Raw genomic sequence first — 14,864 nt, forward strand, 5'->3', positions numbered from 1 at the left:
GCCACCAGGGAAGCCCAAGGGAGGGAAGCCCAGGGAAGGCTTATTGTCCATGGTGGAGTCAGAGAGAAGCATCAAGGGCTGTCAGTCAATTTGACTGCCCAGTAGGAGATCTGAGGGACATAAGCTCAAGGCCAACTCAGGCCCTTCTTTATTTAAAAAATGCAAAAACTCTCCTTAGTCTGAAGACCACACAAAAGCAAATGGACTGGATTTGAGCTACTGGCTATATTTTGCTAACCCCTGGTTTAAATTACAAGTTAAAGATTTCTGTTTGCAGCTGAAATCCTCCTAACTTCCACAAGGGCTGAGTACTGCTGACATTGGGAATGCTGACTTCAGTCTGCTTGCCATTCTAATTCCCCTAGTAAATTAGTCTACCCACACTCAGACTTACCACGTCTTACTTAAGTTCTTGCTTGAGTGAGATGATGAGTGGTTTTTCTTTTTCTCCTGTCCACTCCTCACACCTCTTGAAGCAGGAAACGTTCAAAGTTTCGGTAATGGGTGTGGGGTAGGTGCAGGGTTTCCGTAAACAGAAGTCAAGACCTGAGAAGAGAAAGATGATCTTAAGCATTTTTTTTTTCCATTTTGGCTATGATGCCTGACACATGGGATCTTAGTTCTCTGACCAGGGATCAAACCCGTGCCCCCTGCAGGGGTCCTAACCACTGGATTCCTAACCACTGGACCTCCAGGGAAGTCCCAATAAGCTTACAGTTTAATAAGGCGCCAGAGAGCCACTAGCAGGAATTCAAGATCTGACTGTCTTCTAGATACATCCCTACCACCCCTCTTCCCAACCAGAGCAGAAAGGTCATTCACCCTTGCCTCCCGGGCTGGCCAGCTCCACTTCCCTTTCTCCTCATCTTCTCTGCCGGTTTTTTAAAATAGCTACGCACTAACATTCTGGAAATGAGAGGAACATATTTTTTTTTAACATTTGGTAGCTAAAGTAGGCTATCGGTTCTATATTGTTAGTATTTCTTGAGGCATGTATTTAATTTTCTTAAACCCCCTTTAAGCTTAATTTTATGTTTTATTTCAGGTTACAAACATTGATATCTGCAGCAGCAAGTTCTCGGTTTTGCCACTTGTTTTACTGCCATGGAATCAACTAACATTGTCTATGGGCTCCAATGTGAGGTATGCATTTTACTTTATGTGTGTTTAATCATGAAATTTAATTTTGCAAGACCGTGATGCTGGGAGGGATTGGGGGCAGGAGGAGAAGGGGATGACAGAGGATGAGATGGCTGGATGGCATCACCGACTAGATGGACGTGAGTCTGAGTGAACTCCGGGAGTTGGTGATGGACAGGGAGGCCTGGCGTGCTGCGATTCATGGGGTCACAAAGAGTCGGACATGACTGAGCGACTGAACTGAACTGAATCATGAAATTTAATTTTGCACACTTATTTGTAATTTTTTTAAACAAAAGGGACTAATTTTGTTGGAAACACACACACACACACACACACCCCCTAACTGGGGTGCGTCAGCGAATAACAGACAAACACAGGACTCCCCGGGTGGCGCTAGTGGTAAAGAGCACACCCGCCCATGCAGCAGACGCAAAAGATGCAGGCTCCATCCCCGGGCAAGGAAGATGCCCTGGAGGAAGGCATGGCAGCCCACCCCAGCATTCCTGCCTGGAGAATCCCATGCAGAAGTGCCTGGCGGGCTACAAAATAGGGTTGCAGAGAGTCAGACATGACTGAAGCGACTGAGCACACTCATGCATGCTCCGGAAGGTGAAGTGTCCGGGCATCCGGATCTGTAGAGAGTTCAACACATTGCTGCCTCAGTTGTTGGCCTTTTAAAAGACAAAATGTCAACTTGTTATCTTGACAAAGAACCCCATCTCCTGATAGGCAGTATTTATTTCAGTTCAGTTCAGTTCAGTTCAGTCCAGTCGCTCAGTCGTGTCCAACTCTTTGCAACCCCATGAATCACAGCACGCCAGGCCTCCCTGTCCATCACCAAGTCCCGGAGTTCACTCAGACTCACGTCCATCGAGTCAGTGATGCCATACTTTGTTGTTTAATCAAACACCTATTCCGAGGCTGGGTGCTTTCTATGCGCTTCTACCGTGTGAGGACGCAGTGGTGCCTAGACACTCTGCAGAACTATGAATATTCTGAGTCTTGGAAATGGTGTGCCTTCACTTTCCGTTGAGAGGGAAGTGGCAACACAGTTCTAACACATGGCAATAGTGTTTGCTAATATCTCCAGGCTGACTAGGAATCACTTTGAGGTTATTGAAATTTTCTCTCACCAGCAGACACTATTATTCAGAACAGAGTTTCACTTGGAAGTTCATAAGACCTCAGATCCAGAAACTTTTCCCAAGAAATTTGGAAATGGGTTGATGGTAAATACAAAACATGCATGGTGAGAAGAGTGGGTTGACCTTCCTGCTTTTGTCAAGATTTTAAAGTGGAAAACCCACCTGTGGGGGCACTACTGTTCTGTTTTCCCAGTCCTAGTGTTTTCCTTGAGGCTTCCCTGGTAGCTCAGCATGGCAGGCGGATTCTTTACCAGTTGAGCTACCAGGGGTATTGATTCCTGCCCTTAGGAATGGTGGAAACTGGGACTCTAATGCCGTCAGGTTCTTGGTTTCTTGTCTCCTCTTCCCTCCATGTGCTTGCTCCATTTTTTTCAGGCTAACCTTTCCATGAGATCTGGGAGGGGACATGGCCACTAGCAGGTCCCCAAGCATAGCCTCACATCCTAACCAAAGGAGAAAAAGGATCTCTCTCCCAGATCCAGTTTAAAACTTCCTGTGGAGGACAGTGACAGGCAAGGATTCCTGTGCTTACCCCTGGGCCCAGTTTGTTGCATGAAAGGTCAGAGGGAAAACAGGACTATAGCCAGGAGCGTGCATGCATGCTTGGTCATGTCTGACTCTTTGTGGCCCCATGGACTGTAGCCCGCTAGGCTTCTCCATCCACGGGATTTTCCAGGTGTTGAGGGAGTATGTAATTTCGTCGGTTCTGTCTTGTCACAACAAAAATTTGAAGCGACAGACCAACATTAAAGCCCTTGGACAGATGTGTCACAGCTCTGGGACAGATCAGTGTTATAGCTCCGTGTTACAGCTCAGTTTTATTTAGAAAATAAAGGAAAATACACTCTCAAAGCATGAGGGCATGCCGACCCAAAGGATGTGAAGAGAAGAGAGAGAGAGAGCAAAAGAGAGAGAGCAAGGGCGAGCCCCGGCCCTTTGGCTCCTCTTTTTATATGTTTTTTCTCCCCCGGGCCTGCCCTGTGGAAATTGGTCTAGCCAGGAGTGCTGTTTGTTCTACCTGAGGTCTTCACTCTGGTCCTCAGACCTTCCCTTGTTCTATTTTCACGGGCTTTTCCCTTCTTTGTCTTTTAGCCACCGCCATTCTGGACTCCTTTTTCCTATTCTAATTACCTAACACAGGCAAGAACACTGGAGTGGGTTGCCATTTCTTCCTTCAGGGGATCTTCCCGACCCAGGCATTGAAACTGCATCTCCTGCATTGGCAGATGGATTCTTTCAGCACTGAGCCCCCTGGGATGCCCACAGCCAGGAGGGTGGATTGTTAATAAAAGAATGGGGGTGTGGAGCTGGGCAGCCTGAACAGTTGTGTCCTATACTTCCCTTCTCCTGGGAAATGTCCCTTCCCCGCCATCGGAGGGAAGACTGACCCTGCCTCTTTGCCACACGGATCGGTGGACACAGGCAAGTCCAGCAGCCTCTCCTCCCAGGAATTTAGACCTGGGACTCGGAGATGCCAACTTGTTCTACGGCTTGCTTGTACTGTGGAGATGCTGGAGGAGCCATTACCCCACCACCAGGGAAACAAAAAGAGCTGGACCACAAGACGAAGGATGCAGCAAGTGACAGGGAGACAGAGGCAAAGAGGCAGAATCTGCATCCGGGTTCCAGTCCAGCCACATCCTCCTGCCAGCCTGATGCTACACCCATACTTTCCCTTAAGGGAGTGCGAATTGCATGTCTGTTGCCTGTGATCTTAAGCATTCTCACTGATTCTCTCTCTCATCCTGAAAAACCCCAGCCGGAACCCGGACTCCCTGACACACAGCACAGACATGGATGGTTAAATGGCTGGGTTCTGGCAGAGAGCTTCCTCCACTGAATCCAAGCTCTGCCTCTTACGATGTGACATCAGACAAGCTACTTGAGCTCTGTGTGTCAATTCCCTCACCTGTAAGAGGAAATACTGACAGTACCTACATGGTAGTGTTGTGAGCATCCAGTAAGCTAATCCACGTACAACAAAGGGCCTGGCATGAAATATCATCAATTAGGTATTATTTACCTAATTTTGCAAACAATACTCAAGTTGGTATTATTTATATTGGGCTTCCCAGGTGGCTCAGATGGTACAGAATCTGTTTGCAACACCGGAGACCCAGGTTCAATCCAGTGGGAGAGGGCAGTAGTGTCTGGGAGACATTTTATCATGTCTTCAAAGAGTAAAGAGGCAAATCAAGGGGGAAAATTCCAAGAGACACACATCCTCTCTAGCCGTTGTCCCAGCTGGTTAGATGTGCCATCTTGAATCCTCCAGCCACCATTCCAGACACTTGGCTGTTAATTTATAGAAGGAATAGAAGGACTTTCTCTTAAAAAGTTAAACTTAACTCTAACGCTTGCATTGGGGTATAACAATACCCCATGTCAGATAACACCCATGTCAGACAGTCATTTTTAAAATATGAAATCTACATGTCAATATATATATGGAGTGGATGAGGAGAATGGCATGGGGTTTAGTCCATGGGCACAGAGAGTCTTTATAATGAAAATGTTCTGTAGTACTTACTTGTATGTATGCAAACACAATAACACTAAGAAAAGGGAAACGAGGAAAAGCCAAGGGGTAAAAATGTTGAGCGACACATGCCTGAAAGGGAACATCATTATCATCCAAAAAGTGACATTTGGATGAATCATCAGCATGTCTGAAAACCCATGTCAGCTGGATTCTTGGCTATCCTTGGTGCACTCTAGCAATCACTAGGTTTACTAGGCTACAATAAACAGTTAACACAGGAACATGGTTAACTTATCTTGTGTTCGAGCATGCTAAGTTGCTTCAGCCGTGTCTGACTCTTTGCGATCCCATGGACAGTAGCCTGCCAGGCTCCTCTGTCCATGGGATTCTCCAGGCAGGAATCCTGGAGTGGGGTGCCATTTCCTTCTCCATTACTTGGCTTACTTTCACTTTAAGTGATCTTTTGAGAAGGAGTGGAAATAGAGAATAAAGATCAAGAGCCATATTTTTTTAAACCAGGAAATTATATTTTTAAAAAAGAATAAAATAGAAAAAAAGAACAGAAGAGAATCAAAATCCCTGGGCACTGCCTTCCAGCTGGCTCTTTTTTACTTTGTAAGTCCTTATATTTATAAATAATCACATTCAGATTCTCCTTCTTGCATAGTGAGCTCCTTGAGGTCAGGATCCAAGCCTGGACCGTCTTTGTTTCCAGGCAGAACTAACTGTAAGCCTGACCCATATTAGGACCTGACTGTTTGACCACTTGCTGATTGAAAGTTAAAGGAAAGCAAGAGGACCCAAAGGGAAAAGACTGGAGTCAATAGGTCCATCCTCGGAAGGTTGGACTTGAGTTCCTCAGAACCAGAGCATAATTTCACGTTTATCATACATCCATTCCAGACTGTCAGAATCCATTTCATAGATGCTGCTGCTGCTGCTGCTGCTAAGTCGCTTCAGTCGTGTCCGACTCTGTGCGACCCCATAGACGGCAGCCCACCAGGCTCCCCCGTCCCTGGGATTCTCCAGGCAAGAACACTGGAGTGGGTTGCCATTTCCTTCTCCAATGCATGAAAGTGAAAAGTGAAAGTGAAGTTGCTCAGTTGTGTCCGACTCTTAGCGACCCCATGGACTGCAGCAACCAGGCTCCTCCGTCCATGGGATTTTCCAGGCAAGAGTACTGGAGTGGGGTGCCATTGCTGCTCCCCAAAAAAGCATGCTGAATCCTTAAGACACTCACTATTTACCAGAAAAACAACAACACAAACCACTCTTAAGATCCATAATTTGTTTCTGGAATATTCAGACAAGCCACTTCCCCCAGCCTTCCTATTACTCATCCCCCTCCAGCCATTCCCCTCAGGGCCCTGGGAACACACCTGCTCCCCGCCAGGATACCCTCTCTTTTGGGCCCTGGTTTCAAATCATTTCAATTATTCTTGGTTTTAAGTATTCTAGAGCCAAACTGCAATGTCAGCTGACTCAGAGATTGCACAGTGGAGTGCAGTAGTTCGGGCACAGAGGCTAAGGTCAAACTGCCTGCATTTGAACTCAGGTGTGCCCAGATCAGTGACTCAACTCCTGCATGTCTCAGATTCTTCATATGTAAATGAGGCTAAAGATGCTAACAGTAGTCAATAACAACCTACTGAGCATGATTGTTGAGAGGGTTAAAAGAATTACAATACATGAAATTTTCAGAAGACTGCAAGGCCCTTAATATTGTAGAAGTGTTTCTGCTTATTAGTTATCTCCCACAGAGCTGAAGAAATGATTTTATCAATAAATCTATGTTCATTTCTGATGCTAGGAAAGACTCTGATGCTGGGAAAGATTGAGGGTGACAGGGGAAGGGGGTGACAGAAGATGAGATAGTTGGATGGCATCACCGACTCAATGAACATGAGCTTGAGCCAACTCCGGGAGATAGTGAAGGACAGGGAAGCCTGGCATGCTGCAGTCCATGGGGCCGCAAAGAGTTGGACATGACTTGGTGACTGAACAACCCCAATTTTGTTCCTATAACTTTTTCTTTCGTATTTAGTACATGTATGTTGTTCAGTCACTAAGTCATGTCCAACTCTTTGCAACCCCATGCAAAGGACAGGCTTCCCTGTCCTTCACTATCTCCCGGAGTTTGCTCAAGCTCATGTCCATTGAGTCAGTGATGCCATCCAACCATCTCATCCTCTGCCGCCCCTATGTACACGTATAATGCACAACAGTTAGGAAATGCATATAAAATATAGAAAATACATACAATAATATAACACCAGCAATGCTACTGCCCAAATATTTTTTTTATATTTCACTCATTGTTTAAACAACATTTACTGAGCACTTAATATATGAAAGGCTTCAAGGGAATTCCCTGGCAGTCCAACTGTTAGGACTCTGTGTTTTCACTGCCAAGGGTCCCAGTTTGATCCTTGGTGGGGGAGTTAAGATGCCACAAGCCATGCCACAAGGCCAAGGTGGGAAAAAAAGAGAAAGGCTTCATACTCTTACTGGAGATAAAGTGATGAACAAAGACAGATGCCACTCTTGCCATGGAGGTTACAGTCTGGTGGGGGTGGGGAGACACGCCTTAACCAAGTAATGAATGATAAAATACATGTAAAGCTGCAATTGTGTTAAGTGCTAGAATGGAGAGGCACACGTGTCATGGGGAGATCTGACCTGGATGTGAAGGTCAGTTATTTGAAGGTTGTGAGGAAGAGACTACTGAGCTGAGAATTAACTCAATAGGAATCAACTCAGAGAAGCCAGAAGGGAAGAGTTTGCCCAACAGAAGCACAGTAAACCCAACAGTGGTGCAGCGAGAGGGAGCAGAAGAGAGGAGGCGCCACCATTGAGGCTGCAGTGGGCACTAGACACAGCTGGCTGGTTAGGGAGAGGGCAGACCTGCAGAGCTTTATAACCTTAACTTAATCATTATATTCTCTATTCATTCAACAAACGTTGCCTATGAGGATCCAGGGACATTTACATCAATTCGATTTACATCATATACCGTTAAGTCGCCTATGTACAAACAAGTTCCATTCCAAGAGTGGGTTTGTGAGTCCAATTTGGTCATAAGTCCAACAAAGTTATAATAACACTATCAGCTATGTAGTACTGTACCGTAATAGCCTTATAATACGTTTCACCCAAATAGTGCTTAACAAACACAAAAATAAAGAAAATATTTTAAACCTTACAGTAACATAAAAAGTACGGTATTACAGTACAACAGCTGGCATCGAGTGACCAGGCAAGAAGAGTTACTGACTGGAGGAGGGAAGATGGTAGAACTGAAGGATCACCAGCAACAGGAGATGGAGGGCAAGCTGCAACATCACTCATGCCTGACGTTGATGGAACATACATTCCCATCTTTGAAAGTTCAAAACGTGACGATTTGTATGTAGGGAACTTATTAATGCTTTTATTATAAACTGTTTTTGAACAATAAATATACAGTAATTTTATTCTAATTGGTGGAAATTAGGACTTCCCTGGTGGCTCAGGTGGTAAAGCGTCTGCCTACAATGCGGGAGACCAGGGTTTGATCCCTGGGTTGGGAAGATTCCCTGGAGAAGGAAATGGCAACCCACTCCAGTACTTCGGCCTGGAAAATCCCATGGATGGAGGAGCGTGGTAGGCTACAGTCCATGGGGTTAGGACTTTCTTTCTTTCTGGTGGAAATACAGGTTTCCACCCCCGCCCCCGCAACTTTCCATTCTTATTAACAATGCTGATGGCTTCCTCTTTGTGGTCATTTGTCCAAGTATCTGTTGGATACATTCCTGTAAGGGGAACTGCTGTTCCTGAAAATTCATTAACGTGTTTTAATCACAGTCTTGTGTGTTGGGGGGGCGGTGGGGGGCGGGGGTGGAAATCAGCATACTCAGCTGTCTAGAGCTGAGGCTAGGCTCTTCTGAGATTGGTACCACTATTACATGTAGAGGCATTTTTGTTGACTTTCAGAACCTGCTTCTTCATTTGCTTCAGTGTCAGGAAGTCCCTGCTATTTCTGATCCCCATGGGTTTTTCCTACTCAGTACTGGCTGCCAACGAAATATCTTTGTGGCTCTAGAAGCTTAACCACCCTACTCCTGAGCTCCACAGGAGATCAAAGGCTTTCTTATCTGCTTGTGAAGGATCGTCCTCTGAACTTTAGACAGAGAAAGAGAAGGCAGTTTCTGACATTCCTTTTCTCTCCTCTGCCTCCTACTTCATCCAGTTCCAGGCAATAAATTCACTGACTTGTTAAAGACAGATGGAGCTCAAGTGATTCTACTACAGACTAGGTTTTCCATTCTACTTAGTTGACACATACCATATTCTCCTGAGACTTCCATCTCCCATTTTTCTCTACCAGCAAACTGTCTTTTTTTTTTTTTCTTTCTTTCTTTCAAAATCCTGTTTGTATCCCCACCCTTAAAATACCTTCTAACGACCCATTTACTTTTAGGTCGTAGACAATTTCTAGGCTTCTAACGATTACATTTTCTTTACCTGTTCTTTGCAATCCATTTCTTCATTGAAAAAAAAAAAAGTCTTTTCCAAGACTAATGAGGTGCTCTTGCTAAAGCAACCAAACTTAAGATTAAGACTTAGAAAAGGAATATCTAGGTAAAGTTAAGCTTACCATGCACAGGCACAGTGTGAATTGCATTATATAGGTACTACTTTTAACCCTCACGGCAATCCTGTGCGGTAGGTATCATTCCTTCCCCATTTAGGGGCCGTCCCCATTTCACCTAGGCTTCCCACGTGGCGCTAGTGGTAAAGAACCCGCCTGCCAACGCAGCAGATATAAGAGATGCAGGTTTGATCCCTGGGTTGAGAAGATGCCTTGGAGGAGGAAATGGCAACCCACTCCAGTATTCTTGCCTGGAGAATCCCATGGACAGAGGAGCCTGGCGGGCCAAAGTCCATAGGGTCGCAGAGACTGTAACACAACTGAAGCGATTTAGAGCGCGAGCAATTTTACAGACTAGGAAGCTGAGGCTTAGGAAGGTTGTCACTTATCCTTGATCACACAGTTACCATGTGGGGAGTTTACTTCTGCTCAGTAAACTGAAGAAAACAGAGGTAGGCTAGGAAAGAAAGTATAAAACGCGGAAAAGCAAGCAAAGGGGACAGCAAGTGGGCGGAAGCCGTCCTTTGTTTCCTTCCCCAACCCGCGGACCAAGCCTCCAACGTGGCCCCCACGCCTCCCAGCGGCCACATCTCTGCCACAGGCACTTCCGGTATAGGGATGATGTCATCAGCCAGCGTCGCAAGTCGTCGCCGGACGCCGGCGTGCGCGTGGCGCGAGACGTCTGATGAGAAGGCGGGCTTTCCGGCTCGGTTCAAAGCCATTTCCGTCAGGAGCCGGAAGTCCGTCCTGGATGGCTTCGGGGGCGGCCTCTGCGTGGAGCTGATTGCAGGGGCCGCTGGCCTTCCCGCGCCCGCTGGTTCCCTCATGGTGCGGGCCGCGGCCGCCAGTCTGCGCTCGGATCAGCGGCGCTGAGGCGCCGGGGCAGCAGGCGACATGTCGTCGGGCCTCCGCGCTGCCGTCTTCCCGCGTTGGAAGCGCCACATCTCGGAGGAGCTGAGGCGCCGGGACCGGCTGCAGAGGCAGGCGTTCGAGGAGATCATCCTGCAGTGTGAGCGGCGGGAGGGCCCGGAGGGCGGGCGGGCGGGCCTCGGGGGCGGGCGGGCGGACCCCGCCAAGGCACGCGGGGCCGCCAGCAGGAACCCCAGGCCGAGCCCCGGCGCCTCTCGCGCGCCTCGATGCCGCCCCGGGTTCCCAAAGCCTGGCACGGCCCCATGCCTTTTTGTATCTTTTCCCCTTTTCCGTTTATCCTTGGGTGTTACTGTGGAGGGTTTCCCTGTAAGCCTTGGATTTTCTTCATGGGCAGGCGCCGTTCACGTTTGTATGTGTGAATCCCAGGTGCTCCGCACACAATACTTGTGTAATTAAATAGGCAGCTTCCAGAAACTGGCTATTTCGGGCATCGTGTTACTGAAGCGGGCACTGACTTGAAGCATTAGCATAGTGCTCTGAATATCACGAAATGTTTGCCTTTCATTTCTCAAGACCTGTCCTTACGCTCCGCCTTGGTGTTCTTTGTGACACATCTTGAGTCTTAATTCACTTTTTAGTCGGGACATAGTAGGCTTTACTGTTACTGAAGACTTGGATATGAAAAAGGTGGCCCACACCCACCGCCGCCGCAGCAATTTGAGTACAAAAAAGTTTGTGCCCTTCAGTTCAGTTCAGTCACTCAGTCACGTCGGACTCTTTGTGATCCCATGGACTGCAGCAGGCCAGGCTTCCGTGTCCATCAGCATCTCCTGGAGCTTGCTCAAACTTACGTCCATTGAGTCAGCGATGCCATCCAACCATCTCATCCTCTGTCTTCTCCTCCTGCCTTCAGTCTTTCCCAGCATCAGGGTCTTTTCCAGTGAGTCAGTTCTAAGCTTCGGGTGGCCAAAGTGTTGGAGTTTCAGCTTCAGCATCCGATGAATATTCAGGACTGATTTTCTTTAGGATGGACTGGTTGTGCCCTTAGACGTCTTCTAATGAGCATTTCCTTACCTTGCCCCCCATTTTACCCTAACTGATGACACATTTGGGGGAAGAAACGGGCACTCTTGGAACCTCTGGTTCCAGATCTACCCCTTGAAGTGTGCCTTTAGGTCTCAAATTCTGTTGATGATGAGGTTCAGTGTAATAGTAGTTAATGTCCTTCATTGAATTCTGATCATGCTAAATTTGTGGTTCCTACACATACCTGCAGGTTAGAATTAGATGGGGATCTTTTATTTTTTTATTTTTTATTTTTTACAGCAATAATAAAAATTCTAGCTATCCTAGTGAAAGGGGATCTTTTAAAAAATTAGAAAGTCCTGGCCATACCCCAGACCAACTAAACCACAGGAATGGGCTGGGGCACAGGGGTCAGTATTTCTTGCTGCTCCCCAAGTAATTCTGATGTATAGACAAGCTTGAGTGCTGCAGTATTTGGCACGTATTGTTTCACTTTCTTTCTGAAAATTCCCTGAAACAGGTCCTGTTGCCCTTTATACAAATGAGGAATCTGAGACCGAGAGAGGTTAGGTAATTTTTCTGGGCTCCGGGTAGCACGGCAGAGTAGATAGGGTCTGGATTAGGACCCAGACTTGATGGCTCCTAACTTTTTTGCATTTTTTGCTTTTCTCACATGTTTCCCCAAGAAATGGTTCTAGCTGAGCTCATCCTCTTAACTAAAATGGAGGAAAAGGGAGATGATGGGTGTGCCGCTGTTGCGCTAATTCCTTACACTCTTAAGAGACTGGCAGCCCAGTTCAGAAAGCCAGAAGCACAGGAAACTCCTTATTCAAATGTGACTCCTCATGGGTTACATAGATTCTAGTCACCAGGTATTTCATCACATGCTTATTCTTTAAAAGCTGATAACACACTAAAAGTCAAATCGGATTGGCGGTCTGACCACAATCCCCTTACCAGCCTCCCTTACCTGCATCTATAAAATCGGGGTAAAGCTTGCCTTGCCTGCTTCATAAATGCAGTGCTGGGCATACAAGTGCTTTGAAAGCCATCTACTTAATTGCCTATAAATGGAAGGTGCTTGCTTGTCATCGCATTGACACAATTGAATGTTTTTCTGCACTTTGAAAATGGACATCTTGAAGGAGGGTGGAGGATGTTGAAGGCTAGTCAGAAAGACAGGTCAGTCCTGTTTTAAGAGGGACCATGTCTTAAAACAGCCTAGTGAGGAGTACAAGCCTGGGTGGGGGAGCGGTTGGAGAGGAGACCAGGGTGAGGAGCAGTAGGACACGGCTGCCCTGGCCTGTGCAGATCTCTGGGTTAGGCAGGGGTTGACTGCAAAACGGTCCCACTCTTCATTGCCCCGCTTCTCAAAGAGGGGGGCAGAGTTTGCTGTCAGTCCTGCCTCTGGGCCTGAAGAGGAAGATGAGAAGAGGCCGTGGGGACTGCAGGAGGCCTCCCCTCCCTCTCCATCCTGCTCTTGAGTGAGAGGAGCTTTTAGGAAGGATCCCTTTTGAATACCTCCTGTCCTTTGAAAGACTCGATATCACCAGGCATCCCTCTGTAATATTTTCGAAGATCTTTATCAGGGCTCTTTGACACAGGGGAACATTCAAGGTTGGAATCCCTTCCCTCTTCTGAGGTAGTTTATTAAATTAATATCGATGAAGACAATGTTTCTGTTTCTACCCAGGCTTTCCGTCTTCAGAGATCAAAAAAGTGGGGCTCAACTCTTTAAGAGGAAAGACAAGCTCTTCTTGACCAGGAATGGTCCCTGGCATGAATCCTATGGCATTTTTGTCATGAAGGCGCTGTCATCTCAGACGTGTGGGGTTAGTGAAAGCCCACATCAAGTGTGGGTTTTCTGTAAGTTTCCCAGCGTCACTTTCTTGTTCTGCTTAGTGCACCCCCTTCCACTTCTGATCTCACTGGCCCCCTGCGTCCACGTCATTTCTAGCCCTGACTTGACTTTTGGCTTCCTTTATTGTGCTCCCTGTCACATATATTATGGTTCGAGAACTCCCTTTTTTGAACTCTCTGCTCCTGTATTCTTCAGCGTGTTAGGATCTTGCGCCTAGTTGGTCAAGCAGGGAACCTCAGGATAACCTTTGACTTCTTACTGATTACTATCTGTTAATGTCACTTGTTGAGTTGCTAAGTCATGTCCGACTCTGCCACCCACGGACTATAGCACACCAGATTTCCCTGTCCTTCACTATCTCCTGGAGTTTGCTCAAGTTCAGGTCCGTTGAGTCGGTGATGCTATCCAACCATCTCATCCTCTGCTGCTCCCTTCCCCTTTTGCCGTCAATTTTTGCCAGCATCAGGGTCTTTTCCAATGAGTTGGCTCTTCGCATCAGGTGGCCAAAAGATTGGAGCTTCAGCATCAGTCCTTCCAGTTACTACTTGCTTTTAAACTCTGTTGTTTCACCGTTGCCAGTAAGAAGAGGTCTGAATTTTCTCATCCTGCCCTCTCATGTGTTGGAGTGACTTTATTTCTGGCCACCTGCTAGGCAGCTCTAGACCTTCTGCCTGGACTGTCTGTCTGCTCCACCTGTGAAACCATCTGAGAAAATGAGTAAAAACTCACTTTTGCTCTTCCTTTTTATTCTTGACCTGCACCCTCCCCACCCGTGTGTATTTCAGCTCCTGTGGTCAGGGACTCTGTTTTTGTCTGTGTCCCTAGCGCCCTGCCCTGACTTAAGGTAGAGTTTTCCTCTTGCACTCAGTGGTACACAGCGCTTCATTTTCCCGTTGTGTTCTGGTGTGTTGTTTGTTTCTTCTTCCCCAGGTAGGAAGCTGTGGGGGTAGAAAGAGTGGAGGGGGAATGTTTTGGGGGGAGTTTTCAGATTCCTTTGTCTGGCTGCCTGTGCTTAGGCCAGGAAGCATCTAAGGAGTGTATGTTCTGGAGTTTGGACGACTGCTACAGTTGGTGACAAAGTGCAGTATACCTAGGATTGTGATACCTCTTAAAAGTGAAACCAGCCCTGTCATCTTCTGATTATTTTTTTTTTGGTCCAGATCTCTATAAGAGATTGAGTAGTAATTAAGTGTACATAGGTTATATTAACTTTTTTTTCTTTGATAGATAACAAGTTGCTGGAAAAGTCAGATCTTCACTCAGTGCTGGCCCATAAGCTACAAGCCGAAAAGCATGACGTACCAAACAGGCATGAGATAAGGTATTTGGAAACTGTCCTCTGTTATTTATGTCCCCCTTTTAATTGAAACTTGTCTCAGTTCAGTTGACACTTCTCTAATTTCGAAGCAAACCGAGTACTGTGTTTGTGCTCCAGTTTTGTTGGGGCCTCCCTTGTCACTCAGCTGGTAGAAAATCCGCCTGCAGTGCGGGGACCTGGGTTCCATCCCTGGGTGGAAAGATTTCCCTGGAGAAGGGAAAGGCTACCCACTCCAGTACCCTGGCCTGGAGAATTCCATGGACTGTATAGTCCATGCGCTCGCAGAGTCAGACACAACTGAGCAACTTTCAGTTTACAGTTTTTAGTTTTTGTCAGTTCCTTTCAAATCGAAGCTTCTGAAGCCACATAGCTGAAATCTTTCTTTTTTT

General features: G+C 46.8%; 1 protein-coding gene and 1 long non-coding RNA gene across 7 annotated transcripts in view; both read left to right on the forward strand.

Annotated features, from left to right (window-relative positions):
* Positions 1-598: 598 nt before the first annotated feature.
* Positions 599-8,450, forward strand: LOC139182292 (uncharacterized). The gene is made up of 3 exons (XR_011565945.1): positions 599-813; positions 1,046-1,143; positions 7,976-8,450. It is a non-coding gene; the product is annotated as an uncharacterized lncRNA (long non-coding RNA).
* A 1,696-nt stretch (positions 8,451-10,146) lies between these two features.
* The window catches only part of ATG16L1 (autophagy related 16 like 1), a 44,245-nt gene continuing 39,527 nt past the window's right edge, over positions 10,147-14,864 (forward strand). For all 6 annotated transcript variants that reach the window (XM_070786906.1, XM_019957929.2, XM_070786907.1 and 3 more), the window contains exons 1-2: positions 10,147-10,409; positions 14,385-14,478. In XM_070786906.1, coding sequence (XP_070643007.1) covers positions 10,295-10,409; positions 14,385-14,478 — 209 coding nt within the window. In that variant the 5' untranslated portion in view covers positions 10,147-10,294. The remainder of the gene's footprint in view (positions 10,410-14,384; positions 14,479-14,864) is intronic.

This window comes from Bos indicus, chromosome 3 (assembly GCF_029378745.1).
Source record: "Bos indicus isolate NIAB-ARS_2022 breed Sahiwal x Tharparkar chromosome 3, NIAB-ARS_B.indTharparkar_mat_pri_1.0, whole genome shotgun sequence".
NCBI lineage: Eukaryota > Metazoa > Chordata > Mammalia > Artiodactyla > Bovidae > Bos > Bos indicus.